This window comes from Agelaius tricolor, unplaced genomic scaffold (genome assembly GCF_023055355.1).
Source record: "Agelaius tricolor isolate 1412-34295 unplaced genomic scaffold, bAgeTri1.0.p SCAF_10, whole genome shotgun sequence".
Lineage (NCBI taxonomy): Eukaryota > Metazoa > Chordata > Aves > Passeriformes > Icteridae > Agelaius > Agelaius tricolor.
The window spans coordinates 26,950,581-26,966,270 of record NW_027269270.1 but is presented as its reverse complement, the minus strand read 5'-3'; the positions used below and the strand labels follow the sequence as shown (position 1 = coordinate 26,966,270).

The 15,690-nt window shown below is 39.4% G+C and overlaps 1 protein-coding gene across 1 annotated transcript; it reads left to right on the top strand.

Annotated features, from left to right (window-relative positions):
* LMLN (leishmanolysin like peptidase) lies at positions 1-15,634 on the top strand. Its single transcript, XM_071435330.1, has 17 exons — positions 1-197; positions 524-621; positions 719-749; positions 1,228-1,310; positions 1,773-1,890; positions 2,741-2,919; positions 3,538-3,643; positions 3,891-3,985; positions 4,713-4,830; positions 5,610-5,717; positions 6,443-6,519; positions 7,109-7,219; positions 7,933-8,065; positions 8,668-8,827; positions 9,617-9,747; positions 10,697-10,907; positions 11,483-15,634. Exons 1-17 carry the CDS (start codon positions 42-44, stop codon positions 11,575-11,577), a joined length of 2,010 nt encoding a protein of 669 aa, XP_071291431.1. The 5' UTR covers positions 1-41; the 3' UTR covers positions 11,578-15,634.
* The last annotated feature ends 56 nt before the right edge of the window (positions 15,635-15,690 follow it).

Below are 15,690 nucleotides of genomic sequence, written 5' to 3'. Positions count from 1 at the left end.
GGCGCTGCCGCCATGGCGACGCGGCGGACGGGCACTCCAAGATGGCCGCCGAGCCGGGCGGCGGGCGCGCCTGGTCTACCCGCTGCTGCCGCCCGCCGCTCGCGGCCTTCACCGCCGGGCTCCTGCTGCTCCTGCCGCTGCCGCTCTGCACCTCCGCCTCCTCCTCCTGTCACCATCGCGTACCCACCGGCGACCAGGTGGGATGGCCGAGGGTCTTCAGGCGGCCGCGAGGGGTGTTGGGGGGCAGGGGCTCCCTTGTTGGCTGTTCCCGCTGTTGGATCCGTCCCTTCTCGGCTTTTCCGGGCCGGGCTGTGCCGGGTCTGGCCCCGCAGCCCCGGCTGTGGGCGCTAAGGACGGCGGGCGGGCGCGGAGCATCCCATTGCGGCGAGGGAAGGGTCGGGAAGGGCTGGAGGGGGCCGGCACGGAGCGGTGCTGCCGGCGAGAGGGAGCCGAGGCCGGGCCGCGGGGCGCGGAGTCAGCCCGGGTGAGCTGCCTCATCCCGCCTCGTGCCTCTCCCGGCCAGGTCGTCTATCAAGTTCCTCTAAAGGAAAATCACGTCTCGAAGAGAAACGTGGATCAACAGCTAAGAATTAAGATTGTGTATGACAGAAGCGTTGAGGAGTGAGTATAATGGTGTGGCAGATTTTTTTTTTTCCCCTATGGCTGAGAATGGAAACCTTGTGAACTAAAGCTCCTTTGTTTTGTTTTTTAAATATAGTTTGCTGCCTGAGAAAAGACACCTTATAAAGGTATGTTATTTGCTTCCCCTTTGTGTTTGTATGTAATATAGATGAAATTAGGTTTAAGGCCGGTTTAACTAAAACCTTGAATGCCAGCAATTTAGTATTCCCCTAGTCCAGGAAACCAAAGCTTTGTGTATAGATTATACCTCCATAACAAATAATTCCAGAGTTCTGCTGCATGGTGTTTGCTATATCCCAAGGTACAAATGTATTAGTGAGAAATGTGTATATAGTTTTTAAAAGCCTCTTTGAAGCTGTACATTCTAATTAATACTGTTTTCCTTCCCATTTTCTCATTCCAATAACAACATATGGAAATACTGAAACAAAGTTCGTAATAATTGAACTTCTCAGAGTGTCAGGCTTTCCCCTATTGTGCTATACCAGAATATCTAGTAAGTTTTATGTAACTTGGTGGTTAATGCCTTTGGGGTGAGGTGTGTCTGCACTGCTACTGGGTGACTCTGATTTTTGCTCTTTTCAGAACAAACTCTTCCCACAAGCTATATCTTACTTGGAGAAAACATTTCAAGTGCGCAAATCTGCCGGTGCTATATTGCTAAGCAGGTTTGTGAAAGTCTGATGAAAATCACTTGCTATATTTGATATTTAACGCTGTGCTGCATAGCCTTTAAAAGAAGATTAGAGTGTAGGAAATGCCCTGCTGAATCAGATCAGTGACCCATCTGATCCAGTGGCAGTGGCAGATGCTCTTTTACAAATCTGCCAGTCTTCCACAAACAACACCTGCATTTGTTGTAGCAATTGAAATATTGAAATTGTAGATATTCAAAGCTACACGTGCTGCCAGTTCTCTTTTATGTGTACCCCCATTTATGAGCCTGGTTCTAATCTCTCTTTGAGCCTGTGGATGCTCCATTAACAACTGGAAGCATTATGTCTTCCTTGGTAAGGTAATTAACAATTTTCACTGTTCAAGTTCTATCAAGTACCAACAGAGTTCTGTAAGACTATTCTGTAGTTCTCTTTTAAAAATAAAAGCCTTGACTGTCTCATGTTTCATTGAAGGCAATGTGTGACAAACCAATATTTAAGGAGGAAAGCTGACCCTCACAGATATTGCCAAAAAGCCTGTGCAGACCATACAAGGTGTGGGCCGGTTATAGTTCCTGAGAAACACCTCCAGGTAAGCTCAGCTGTCCAAGTGTTTCCTAATCTTTGAAATATTACTGTTTATGGTCATTTATGAGAAAGTGAATATTGGTCATTGTGCATAAGTGACCTGTTTGCTGGACATCAGTAAGTCTGAATGAAAGAATAGAAAAACTTAAATTAGTGTGAGTTTCTGTAGTTTATGTTGTTGAATTCAAACTCAAAGTAAAAAAAAAAAAAACAGGAACTGGTTACTGTCTTCTGAGCCTGTGTTCTGATGGCCTGCAAGGAGAGGATGAGATTTGGAGCTTGTTAAATTGCCATTAATCACTTTGTTATTCACCTTGGTCAATGAGTTGGAATTTCACAGAGTTAATAGTTGATTTTTTAAGACCTTTTTTGAAGAGTTTATCCACTGACTCAGGAGCATGGGGCAAGAAATGCTTCAGACTTGTTTTTGATTCAACTACAGTATGTGATCGGTAGATTTCTGGTTTTCTTTCTTTGACTTGGAAGTTTCAAGTGTATCATTAAAAAAAAAGATTACATGAGAAATGCTGTTACTACTTATGTATACTAATTTTGTGAGCCAAGATTTTTTTTAATTTATAAGAATTGCGGGGTGCTAATCCTGGGAAGCTTGACAGGCCTTTTTGTTTGTTTGTTTCTTTAAAGCTGCCACCTTCATTGTGTCTAATAAATCATAAGAGTTAGTCATTTGAAAGTTATTCCTTGGCTCTGGTTTTGTTTGCTGCTCTTCACAGGGTGTCTTATTTCTGCTGTCTATTAGGATTTATTCTTGGCTTCAAGCTAATTGAATTGTGTCATGCAAAATGTTGGTGATAAGTGAAGTGTTTTAATAGTTGCCTTTGCACACTGTACAGCAATGCAGGGTGTACAATGACAGCGACTGGCACCGCAGGCCCACGGGCTCCCCCGAGCAGGAGGGGGTTCGAGATGCTGACTTTGTGCTCTACGTTAGTGCTCTCACTACTGACAGGTGTGGCCATGAAAATATCATTGCATATGCAGCCTACTGCCAGCTGGAAGCTGAAATGGACAGGCAAGTATTCCCTCTGCTGCAAACTCTCTTTTTAATTAGGCTTTCAAGTTTGTTGATTGTTTGAATGTGGAATTTGATTGTGTTTGCCTTTGTTGTATAACAAAGGAGGAGTCATCATGGACAAGCACTACATTTATGTAAAATCACAAACCCATCAAATAGTGCTTAACTTGCAGAGTTGAGGCACAGGACTCAGAGCTGATCTTCCACTGTTAATGCCTAAACTTTTTCTCAAGATCCTGTTTCTCTTAAGGTGAATGTAATGATTTCACACACTTAAAGAATGCAAGTTCCTACTTATATTTTGTTTCCATTCAGTTGCAGTTACTGTCACAGTCTTTGTACCTCCCCTAGGATCTTACCTAAAATTCAGGTCCCTTGTCACTGACTCCTATGCATAGTACTGAATATAGAAATGGATTGACCCCATCCCACCACTCCCCATACCAACAGTAAACTAGTCATTGTGTTGTTAACAGATTTTTATAAATTATTGGGAAGGACATATTTTTACATTAGTCTGTATCTTCTTTAAGTCTTCTGCTGCTTCAAATGAATAATTATTTGAATTTTGTAGTATTTTTCCAAAAACCATTTAACTTTAAAACTCTCTTCCAGGCCAATAGCAGGATATGCTAACTTGTGTCCAAACATGATTTCAACGCAAGCTCAGGAATTTGTTGGCATGTTGTCTACAGTGAAACATGAGATAATCCATGCATTGGTAAGGGTTGGTAAAATGCTGCCCTGAAATGAGTGCCTGCTTGCTCACGTGCCTCCAGCTTGTTGCCTAGAGAAGGATGTTTGGTGGAGAGAAGCTCTTGCTTTGCCTCCTTCAATCTGTGTTAATTGCCTTGGAGTGTTGTACTTCCAGGGTGTCTCTGGTGGGTGTGGGGACTCTTTCATGGTGTTTGACTTTGTATATGAATGTCTTACCAAAGGTTTCCATGTGCTTGTTTTTTGACTTGAAGGGTTTCTCTGCTGGACTGTTTGCATTTTATCGTGATGATGATGGAAAACCTTTGACACCAAGATATGCAGATGGACTTCCTCCTTTTAATGAAAGGTATTTTTTTGGACCTCTTGGTACTCTCAGTGAAGGATGTTTTCATGTTGCTTTTTCAGGATGTATTCTTCCCTGTTAAAAACCCAACTTCATTCCATTATTAGAGTGCCTTTCCTTTGTAATGTTCAAACAGTGGTGTGTGGTGACTCTCTAGTCTTTCTTTACATTGTTATTAAGGACTTAAAATATCCACATGTACTATAAACTAGGACAGGATTTTATTTATCAGAAGGCTGGAAGTTAAGCCTTACAATTATCCATGCTGCCTAATGTCAGTGCAGTTCATTTTTAAGATACATGGTTCTGCATAACGGATGATGTGTGAAATCTGCTATGTGAATTTTCTGATTTGTTACAGAATTAGCAGTTTGCATTCTTTTTTTCATTTTTTAGTTGGTATTGTAGATATTATTCTAGGAGATGGAAGGGTAGAGAGCTTTTTGTTACAATAGCAATACTGAGGGGTTTTATTTAATTTCTTACATTTTTGGTAACTGTAGAAAATGTGCCTTGAGTCTATAACTAATCTTCCTTTGCCTTGTTAAATCAGTTGTGTGTCTAATAAACACATCTTAAAAAGGAGAAATGCCGTATAATGAAATTTTTAAATTCAGAAAGCATGAGGGAGTATAGAGATTATCCACGATTCTGTTTCTTATGGAGATAGATCTTTGCACAGTAACATGTCTTTGTGGGAAGGATTTGTAACCAAACCTTCTCCTTGCAGCCTAGGTTTGTATCAGTGGAGCAATAAAGTTGTTCATAAAGCAGTGAGGCTGTGGGACGTACGTGGTGGCAAAATGCTGCGCCATGCTGTTCATCTTCTGGTGACACCTCGGGTCATCGTAAGTGTGAATTACCTTTCAAGCTTTGTATGCCAAGGTTGCCAGGACATTCTGGAGTCATAAATATTTCTTATTCTTGAAGAATGCTCTTCCCTGAAAGCATGGCCCAAAAAGCCCGTGCCATTAACATTGTGTAATTGAGAGGGTGTAGCTAAAGTAAAGTAGAAAATGAGTGAGAGACAGTATGAAATAAATAAATTGACATAGTAAGAGAAAATGAAGGGGAATGAAATGACTGGAAGGTAAATTATAAAAGGTTAAGCAAAATAGATGTTGAAGAAATTCCTTAATCCTAGTCTTTAGGTGTTTTCCTACAGACTTAAGACACCTCCCGCTCCTTTAATATTAATATTTTGTCATGTTTAAAAAGAAATTCCTCAAGGATTTTTGGAAATCTTTCTTGCTTCCCACGCATCAGACTCTCTCTTTGTGCCCTCAGCAGAACATATGCTCAAGTGTTAACAAATTGGATTTGGAAATAAGTCATAGTGTTAATCGCATTTGGCCACAAATAATCTTTTTGTTTTAAATCTAAGACAGTATATAGAGCAAACATGGATTAATTATCCCTGGTTTTCCTCATTTATTTCAAGGAGATGAGTAGATAGTATGATAGCCTTGCTGTTGGGGTGCTTGCTTAGTCAGCCTCTGAGTAGAAAATAAAAGAGTAGAAAAAGAAATGCTGAAATACTTTTAATAGGTAATTCTAGAGCACTAGGACTGTATGTGGGTATCCATCTCAGTATTTTGAGAGTTGTGTTGAAATGTTTTCTTTCTAGGAAGAAGCCCGAAAACATTTTAATTGTCCAATTCTAGAGGGAATGGAGCTTGAAAATCAAGGTGGCATGGGTACTGAACTCAATCACTGGGAGAAGAGATTGTTGGAGGTATCTGCTGATACTAGGAATGGAAGGGAACATGGAAATGTCTGCTCCCTGTGCCTTGATTTTTAGGTTTATTGTGGTACCTACTGGAGCCTTGAAAATGCAGGAGTATCAAACCTCATTGAAATACATCACAAATAGTACTCGATACTTAAATATTTAGAGGTCCAATTTCTAGATACATCTGTCTTTTAGCCTTCTTGCTAAATCTCAAAGTATGAGATCAAGTGTTACTGAAAAGCTAAATGTCTCTTACTCCTGTCTGCCATTTACCCTTTTGAGAAGGTTTGCTCCTGTTTCAGGGCAAAGGGGTTATTCCTTTTAGTCAGTTGAGTTTTGTTGCCCTCTGCCTCTTAAATACCTCATCATTCTATTTATTACCTTGACTTCATCTTTTTTCACATGCTCTGGCTTTAGCTTTTGCTCTGGCTCCTCCAGAACCTTGCCTGACCAAGGAAACACTTATTTCCCTCTTGGCATTTAAGCTAATTTTTGTTTGCAACTTAGCACTGTGTGATATTTTTGGCAGAGTTACGTTATCTAGTCATTGTTTTATGCAGTGAGGTAAACAAAAAGGGAAATGCTTCAGGACAGTCTTTTTATGAAAGAGTATGGGATTTGATTGTCAATAGTAAAAAGAGAACAGAAATAAAATGCTTTTCCCTAAGAAGTATTTTCTTACAATAATGATTTTGAGTGGCTTACCAATCATAACTGGTAACTTTCAGAATGAAGCAATGACTGGATCCCACACTCAGAATCGAGTCTTTTCCAGGATCACCTTAGCATTAATGGAAGACACCGGGTAAGAATTGAGAATGGGAGGGTGGGTTTTAGTTCATTTGTGCTTGGTTTGCATTGTACTTGATTTTATTTCAAATTGATGCACTTGTGCTTATTCCTCTGCAGCAGAGTAAGTGATTAGTATAATTAGCTTTAAATTAGACAAGGAATCATAACTTGTATGTTACTTTTTCTTCACGTGTTTCAAAACCCATTTTTAATCTAGCCTTAAAAAGCCAGGTATTGCAATCCAAAGTGCTGTTTGTAGCATTGACTTTTTCTCTTATTGTAAGTCTTCTTTCAATTGCAGCAATACATATTGATTATTTTTTTCAGTTCTTCTTGCAGATAGAAAGCAGAAATTGACTCAGGTTTCATCTTTCCATATGCATTGTTCCTTTGCAGGTCACAAAGTTTTCTTCTAGTTCATTGTGACTCGAAAAATAGTGAAGTCATTATGTATTTTCCTATAGGCAGAAGGGGATGCAGTTTCCCTTTTTCTTAATTTGAAAACCTTAAGGCATAATATGAAATTCTTTGAACTGCTGTTTTATTAATCAGAACAGTAATTTTTGAAGTAACTATATTCTCATTTCAAAATACCTTTACAGATGGTATAAAGCAAATTACAGCATGGCAGAGAAATTAGACTGGGGACGCAATAAAGGCTGTGACTTTGTAATGAAGAGCTGCAAATTCTGGATTGACCAGAAGAGACAAAAGTAAGAATACAGTCTTAAAAAAAAAAAAATTAAAAATCAAGCGGAAACCCTGATGCTTGTTTACATTTGTCCTTCAAATGTAACTCGGTAAAAAGAGGTAGAAGTTGGTAGAGATCAAAAAGGAATGCTGCCCTGCATCCCACCCAATTACAGTAAATACAGAGGCTAATGGTGTAGAATGCATTTACACATGAGAAGGCTGCACTTTAGAGAGGACAGGTAGGACTTACTCTAAAAGTGTTTGCCTTCTTATTTTGTCCCTTTTAATTGGGAATGCTGCCTGTGTCATTTTGCTGGACTTAAAGCAACTGAAGGAGATGATAGCCATCTTCACAACACAGCCTGCCATGTTTGTTCCTTACAACCTTGTTTGTTCTTTACAATCCTCAAACCTTTCTAGGACACAGCTGCATAGTGGGCCTGTTTTGCTTATATTTTTTGTTCTTTAAAATTTACAAAGCTGTGTCATTAAAACTAAATAGCTGAATGCATTGTAACTTTGTTTGCTGGCTTGATATTCTTTAAATGAGAAAGGTCAAAACCAGACAAATAAGAAAAACAAGCCTCCAGAGAAGAGGTCAGTGCTTCTTTGTGTGATTGACTGAGTCTAGGGGAGAATGGGAACAGTCTTGGCAGGCTGCTTTTGTAAAGCAGTTTAATTGATCTGATGTGATTTTTATTCTGGTTTTGTTGGCTTGCTTTTTGTTTTTGAGGAAGCAATTAATCAGTCCATACTGCAACACTTTGAGGAGTAATCCTTTGCAGTTAACCTGCAGACAGGACCAAAGAGCAGTAGCAGTGTGCAACTTGCAGAAGTTTCCAAAGCAGTTACCTCAGGAATATCAGGTATAATGGATCCTACTTTACAAATAACTGAATAATGAAGCGTTTCATTGTTGAGCTTTGCTGCCTGATGATTGTGTTTGTTTCTGGTTTTTTTCTTCTGAACTATCAGATGACAGTAGATACTGTGAAAAATGTCTACCTAGTTCATTACAAGGAGTTGGAAGACTGATAAAAACCCCTTGTGATCTTAATAAAAGAAAATTATGTTGCTTTGCTATCTAGCCAAATACCAGATAGAAATGTTGCCATGTAACAGAAATCCCCCAAAATATCTTGTTTGAGGGATTTCTTCCCCCAGTCTTCTTCCTTTTGTCACTGCACACTAAGAAATCTGTTCTGTTTACATTCCAAAGAATGTAATTATTACAGAGGGGAATCAGGGACAGAAGCTGGATGCATGCAGATGTGAATCTCTGCATTATTTATGTATTCTTAAATACTTCTGGCTCATCTGGTTCATGGGTATTGTAAGGTGCTGTTAATAGCATTCCTGAGTAGTAACAGCTGATGTTCTTGCAACTGTAGTGCTTTGGTCTATTTAAAAAAACAGCTGTACTCTTGCCTTTGCACAAACTGCTTCACTAATGTATTTTGCTTTGCAGTACTTTGACAATCTTAATGGAGTACCAGCAGAAGAACTGCCTTACTATGGTGGCTCAGTAGAAATTGCTGACTATTGTCCCTTTAGTCAGGAATTCAGCTGGCATTTAAGTGGTGAATTTCAACGCAGTTCAGACTGTAGAATAATTGAAAACCAGCCAGGTCAGTATTCAGGACTTCAGGGTGGTTTTGCAGAGATTGCATTTGTTCACTTGGAATGGACTCGCTGCATGTTCAGACTAATTGCATGTGAATTTTTTCACTCATGAGGTTTCACACCACCAGCTTTGTCAACACTGTGCTGTGCTAAGAAGCATAGCACAGCTATTGTGTACACCTGAGGCAAACTCACATATCTAATGCAGGAATTGCATAAGGAGTGAACAGATACCTACCCCAAAGGACCCAAATACAGGACAAAGAATGGGGGTGGGAGAGAGTGTTGTTTATTGAGGCTCTGAAATGTGATTGCACTTTTCACCTTTGTGGGTATTTTGTTCAAGGCCAGGGTCTTTGTGAGTTACCAGAGCATGGGCTTGTCTCCTAGTGTAGTGCATGCATGGTCAGTATTGCAGAGCTCCAGAATGCTGTAGGATATTACCTGTCTGTGCAGTTGTCTCAAAAACAAACACCCTCTGCCCTCAAACCAGCAATCACAGCTGGCATTCCCTGAGGGTAAACATAACCACTTTCTGATTGAAATGCTTACTCATTGTGGGTTTTTTTTTGTGGTTAGTTGATTATTTTGTTTGTTTCTTAAATCTTGCGTTCCTTCCCATGTTATTTTCAAGACTGTATAATTCCCAAATAGATAATAATTCAGGGTCTGAAATTTTCCCAAAGTAAACCTTGAATTGCATGTGGGGACATTGATTAGATAGCCTTTTAAATTGATGTGGGCTTTCTGTTCCTCTGGTTAACTTGTAATTCAGTGTATTCCTTCTACCTTAGATCCTACCAAAAACTATGGTGCAGAGAAATACGGACCAAACTCTGTATGTCTTATTCAGAAATCTGCTTTTGTTATGGAACAGTGCAGGAGGAAACTCAGTTACCCTGACTGGGGTAGTGGATGTTATCAAGTAAGTATTTGTTGGATTTTTAGTGGGTTTTCTTTTTTAAAAACCCTAAAGGGAAAAGTCAGGCTTAAAATGTTGGTTGTGACTGTTAGAATTTTTCACTTGCATTGTAATCTGTGGATCATATAACACACTTTGAAAAAAAATCTTCCAACCATAAGCCTGTAATTTAAATAGTTAAGTGTGTGACTGCTGGTATGGCTTCCAGTCTCACTAGGGACATCATCTGTCTTACCCCGTGGCACTTCATCCTCAGCTAAGAAGCAATACTTCCATGAAATGTTCTGTTGTTGAAGCTTAATATTAATTAGCCACTCTGATTTTTCAGAGGTGGAAAGAGCACTGTGCACATGTCACTTCTCATTTTCTTTGGGACAATCTCACTAAAGGTGTCATGTTCAGTAACTGCACAACTTTGCAAAATTGGTCATTAGCAGAAGCCAAGTTTTACTGATTCTCAGCTGATGATCTGCATAATTGCACAAAAAGAGTATAGTCAGTGCTTTGAAGAAGCATTCCTGAATCTTGTAGTTGCCCAGATTGCATTAAAAATCTTGCAGTTAATCTGTGCTTCTGATAAATCACTGTAGGTGCACAGTTTGTGGTCATTGGGAGTGGGGCTGCCTCACTGAGCCTCATCCCCAATGGGCTCAGCTGTGAGAAGCAGGTGAGCAGCATTGACAGCAATGAGCCATGGATGCCCAGGGACACTGATCAACAACCAAAGGGAGCAGAGGGCACACAGGTGCAGTGCATCAACATGAGGGGTGTAAAAGGCTGGGCTAAAGAACAAGAAGGGCAGACACTGAAGCCTTCTGATGTGGTCTGGTGTTGCTCTGAATGGGTTGAAGCCTTCTGTAACTGTATGACGATATTCTGTGTATTGTGGCTGTCTCAACTGTGACATATGCTGCAATAAATCATAATACAGACTTGACTCTTTTATTTGAAGGTTTCTTGTTCTCCACAAGGGCTGCACGTGTGGGTCAAGGACACTGCGTACTTGTGCAGCCGCTCAGGCCAGGTGTTGACTGTGAGCATTCAGATGAATGGCTGGATACACGTTGGCAATCTGATTTGCCCAGCCTGTTCAGACTTCTGTGAGTCCTGTCCCCCAGAGAGGGATCCTCCAGCTTCTAACTTAACAAGAGCTGCACCCATTGGTAGGTTGCCTTTTTTGCTGAGGTCAAACTTCAGTATTAAATATCTGAAAACGTCAAAGCTTTGTGTCAGTTCTGACTGTCAGGAACAGGAAAGGAAGGCTATGGCTATTTTAAGATCCTAGGTGTAGGAGGCAAAGGAAATAGGAAAGGTGCCCTGTGTGTTGCTGTGCAGTCGTGCAGAACAGTGACTAACACAGGAGAAATGTGTCTGAAACATAACGCCTTCATTTCACATCTCCTTCTGGTAATCATCCCAGAGATCTAGCTTTAGCCTGGGAATTTATCAGGAAATCTGACCTGCGTTTTGAAGGCCATGTTGTTATTACAATCTTAAAAATTATCACCTTGGTGGAAAGTGAGTTCTCACTTGTATAATTTCCTATTGATAATGTTCATGTTGTAATGCAGAAAGATGAGAGTCAGTTTTCTTTTTGAGGAAAATAAAAAGCTGAATTCACTAAATACCAGTTAATGTTTTGTCAAGAAGTTTGTTTTAACTCTTTGGTGGTTTTTAGTGTTCTCTTTGTTATTTTATCTTGTCTTTAAATGTAATTTTATTTTTTTTTTAATTTTAGACTTATGCTCCTGCTCATCCAGCCTGGTTGTAACCCTTTGGCTGCTGGTGGCCAACTTAGTTCCCCTGCTAACAGGATTGTTTCTCTGCGCATAGACTTGAGCTTGGGGCAAGAAGAAGTTCTGAGATAATCCTGCTGCCCTCCTTGCTGTGGAGCACGGAGGTTCTGTCTCAGCAGGCAGCTTTCTCCTGCTGAACCTCATCTCCCCTGGCAAGTATTGCTGCACACAGTAGTCAGGGAAGTGTTGACAAAAGCAGGTAGAATTTTGAGAGGAGGAAAATTTACCTTGTCATCTCAATAAGTGCCAGTATTTTCCTGAATTGCATCCTATGGTTTTTTTGACGCAGTAACAAGATCCACTTTGCCAACTGTTTTAAACTACCTGGCAGCTCAGTCAAGATTTGAAATGAGAACTCTTCTGTAATAGAACTGAGGGCTGTTTTTTTGTTATGTCTGTTGTGTGATTGGTAGCAAAGCATCCTCAAACTGGAAATATACCTCAGTGGTTTAGTCAAAAGCCATGTAAAAATCAGTTGTCATCACTGCTGATAACCAAGGCCTAAAGAGGCTGGTAATTTGTTTGTTTGTTTTTTTAATTATTTCAATTTATGGGGGAGGAAAGAATGTAATTGGATAAACCAGTGGTTGGCAGATGCCTCCACAACTGTATTCCACAGCTTTGAGCCCTCTCAGAATTCATGCTAGGTAAAGCAGCTAATTCTTGGGGTTCATTACATCTTCCTACATGCACAAAATGGAATTTCAGACTGGTAACCAGTGCAACTGTCTAGAAATCCCATTTTCATTTAGCATGTGCCAGTTCTGTGAAATTTAATACATCACATTTGAATATCCTCTAGAGTTTGCCAGGCAAATGCATTTCAGTACTGATACTCATACTGTAAATTTGGGATAGGATTTATGATTATTTTTTATTTTGTTGATTTGTTTCTCAAATAATGGCATTACTGTTTCAAAACTAGTATGAATATTACTGCAGATGTTCTCACTTCTTGTTGAAGAGCAAACCAGTAGCAATGGCAGCTATAATCTTACAGGATCATGCTGATGTCTCTAGACCAAAAACTATATTGAATGTGGAAGGAAAGCCTAATCTGTTTTCTTTTTTTCTTCCCTCTACTCTTTTTGGACATGTAAATACTATGGATTATTTGAGTATTTTTAGTAAGCTGAGAATCAGGTGGTTTGAGCCACATGAGGGCACACCTTGCTACAAAATTAATCACTTGATGACAAAATATATAAGAGGAAGGAAATTAGTAAAATCTGTCAAGGTAAGGACAGCTGCTCTATAGGACTCTTATTTCTATTTATTTCTGACTATAATGTGTTTACAAATAATCCTGTTCAGAGGTAAAGAAACTCTTTGTGGTTCAATCCACTGTCTGTCGTTTTAGGACAGTTTTCACTCTTGGAAAAGTGTTAAATTTAAGGGGGCAGACATACCCATTGCACTAAAAAATGCAGATATAGGGAGAAAGATGATATAACTCTGCTTCTTAAATGTTCTGTGGCATTATAATTGTCAGTGACTGGATCCTTTTTCTAAATGGAAAGCAGGGAGATGGAGTAAAACTTTAGGTACAATTATACTGTAATAATAGGACTTCCATCATGATTGTAAGAAATTCTTTGTGCCTACTGGACTTGATTTAGTTGGGTTTTTTTATTATTATTTTTTTTTTTATTTAAGGAAACTTATGACACTGCTGAGGAGAGTAAGGTGCAACCTTAAACTGTCTAAAGACATCACAGTTGAGAGCACCTTGCACTGGGCTAGTTCTCCTTCCTAACTGCAGGTTAAGCTTGCTGTGAATTACACAAGGCCTAGGCTAGCCTTAAATCAGTGTCTTGGAGAAGCAATACAAGTCAGGACTCAAAGGCTTTAAAATTGTACAAACTGAATTACTAAACATTCAGATTGATAAGTGATGACTAATTATTTTAATACAACCACAAAACAGTCAATGTAAACTGATATCTGGAAAACATAAAGGTTTGAGAATACATCTTAAGTCCCAGAGGTTGATATTGTATTTTTTGTCTGTTGTGCAATAATGCAGTTGAAATGGTATCACTCAACAACAATGCTTTTGATACTTGAAAAGAAATTACTGGTTATTTTTTCTTACTGTGAAATGTTTGCACTGTCTGAACTTTCTGGTTAACTTTATAACTGTTAAACTTTTTAACTGGTGTAATTTATTGTGCTCAGTATTTGATATGCTGGTCTCCTGTTTGTCTAAGTGTGAGATTTGTCATATTTAATTGAATATTTTTATCTACACAGTTGTTTATCTTGAGGGCTTTTCTTCTTTTAATCTCTCTTCCTGAGAATTAACTGAAAGATGGGTTAGAAAGTTGATACTTACCTACTTCTGAATTGTATGCATTAATTAAAGAAAGGGGATGTAGTGCTTTGTATTGAAAGGGAAAAAAAATCTGTCAGCCTGTTAGAGCTCTTGTGGTCAGGTTCACCAGTACCTGCTAAGCAGCTGCATCAGTGAATCCAGTGAAGTAAAACTGCTACTGCCTTAATAATCTGAGGTTTCAGTTGTAATTTCTTGGTGGCACAGAACTGGACGTGACTCTGGGGGGTTGGGCGTGGAAGGTACTTTAGTCAGAAAAATGCAACATCATCTATCCCACCAGTGGCTTAGCAGCTGCTAGCAGCTGTAGCCTTGTGGGAACTGCCAGGGAATGTGTCAACTTAAAGTGGCAATGAACTGGTAGCTGTCATACAGAATATTTGAGTAAAGCTGACTACCTCAGTTCTGTTTGTCTTTGCGTTCAGCTTTTAGCCTGCTGTCAACTTCCAGATCTTAACATCAATTAAGTCAAATCACGTCTCAGGTTTTTAAGAGTAAAATTACTACAGTAGGAAGCATAAGCCATTTTTGAGTATAGAACACAGCTAAAATTGTAGCTTAAGCAGCTCAGTTATGTAGCCTTAAGTGTAGTTTCTGCCATAAAATTCAGAATTCTTTTAAATAAAAGCAGAGTTTGCTATATTAGGTGTCCTGACCACACATGACCAGTCCCTCCTATTGCATCTCTGAAGTGTGAAAACTTGGAAATACAGCCCATTTAAGCTTCGTGTTTCCACCAGAGAAGACTGGGCAGCAGGAGCCCTGGAAGTTGTGCTGAGATGCATGAGTTTGCTCATCTGTAACAGAAACATTTTCAGTGTATAGTGTCCACAGTTTTAACTTTATAATTTTTTTTAAATATTCCATGTTTGCTTAGGGAAGTAAATTAGTCTTGCAGTCTTTTTTTGGTCCCAGTAGTTGAAATAATTTCAATTAGAAATTGAAGCAAGTAATCTTTTAGGAACACATTTTTTCTAGTGTTGCAATTATCAGGAGGAAGGATAGCTTTTGGCTGGAATCACCTGGAAAAGCAGCAATTCATTCCTTCTGAAATGACTTGAGGTCTTGGGATACAGTCACGGCCCTTGATGTAGGTTAATTACTGAATTATATCCCCCATTAATTGACTGTCAGTCCAGCACAGCTTATTCTTTCTGCTGAGCTCTAATAAACTGGGGACACTGATGTCTGAGAGCAGACATATCCACAATCCCTTATGAGACCAGTTGTTTTTAAATCTTCCTGTCCTGCACATCTTTCTGCTTGATGATATTCAGTAGAGAGGGAGGTGTACATCCTTCCTTCCCCACATTTCCAAGGAGTGACTTTCAGCCAGCTGAGCAGCTCAAGGTGTTTTCCCTGCAATACTGACGCCCTGTTTTTAGCTTGTTTGGATGTGTGGGTGCCTGCCTGCATGTATATACTGCTCTGCAGGATTTGGGGCTGTTTGTGCACTGAATAACAGGATCTTACATTACCAGACTTCCAAACTGCAAATGTTGCCTTTTTAATGTGAAACTTACCTTGGAGATAAAACAACTGTTTTGAGAGAAGTGGCTGACCTTGAACATGTGTTTCCTATTTTGGTACAGAATGTAAATATAGAACTAACTATTTTACACAGATTTTGGCTGGACTGAGATATAAGGGCTAATTTGTGTTATTTATGGAGTAAAAGTTTCCTTATTTTACTGTTTAAAAAAGGTATGTCATGCAACAGAAGAAAAAACTGTTCTTCAATAAAATATCTGTAGAATATTAATTCTTCTTGTCCTTTTCTTTGAGAGCTGACAATGATTAACTGAACGAGTAAGAGCA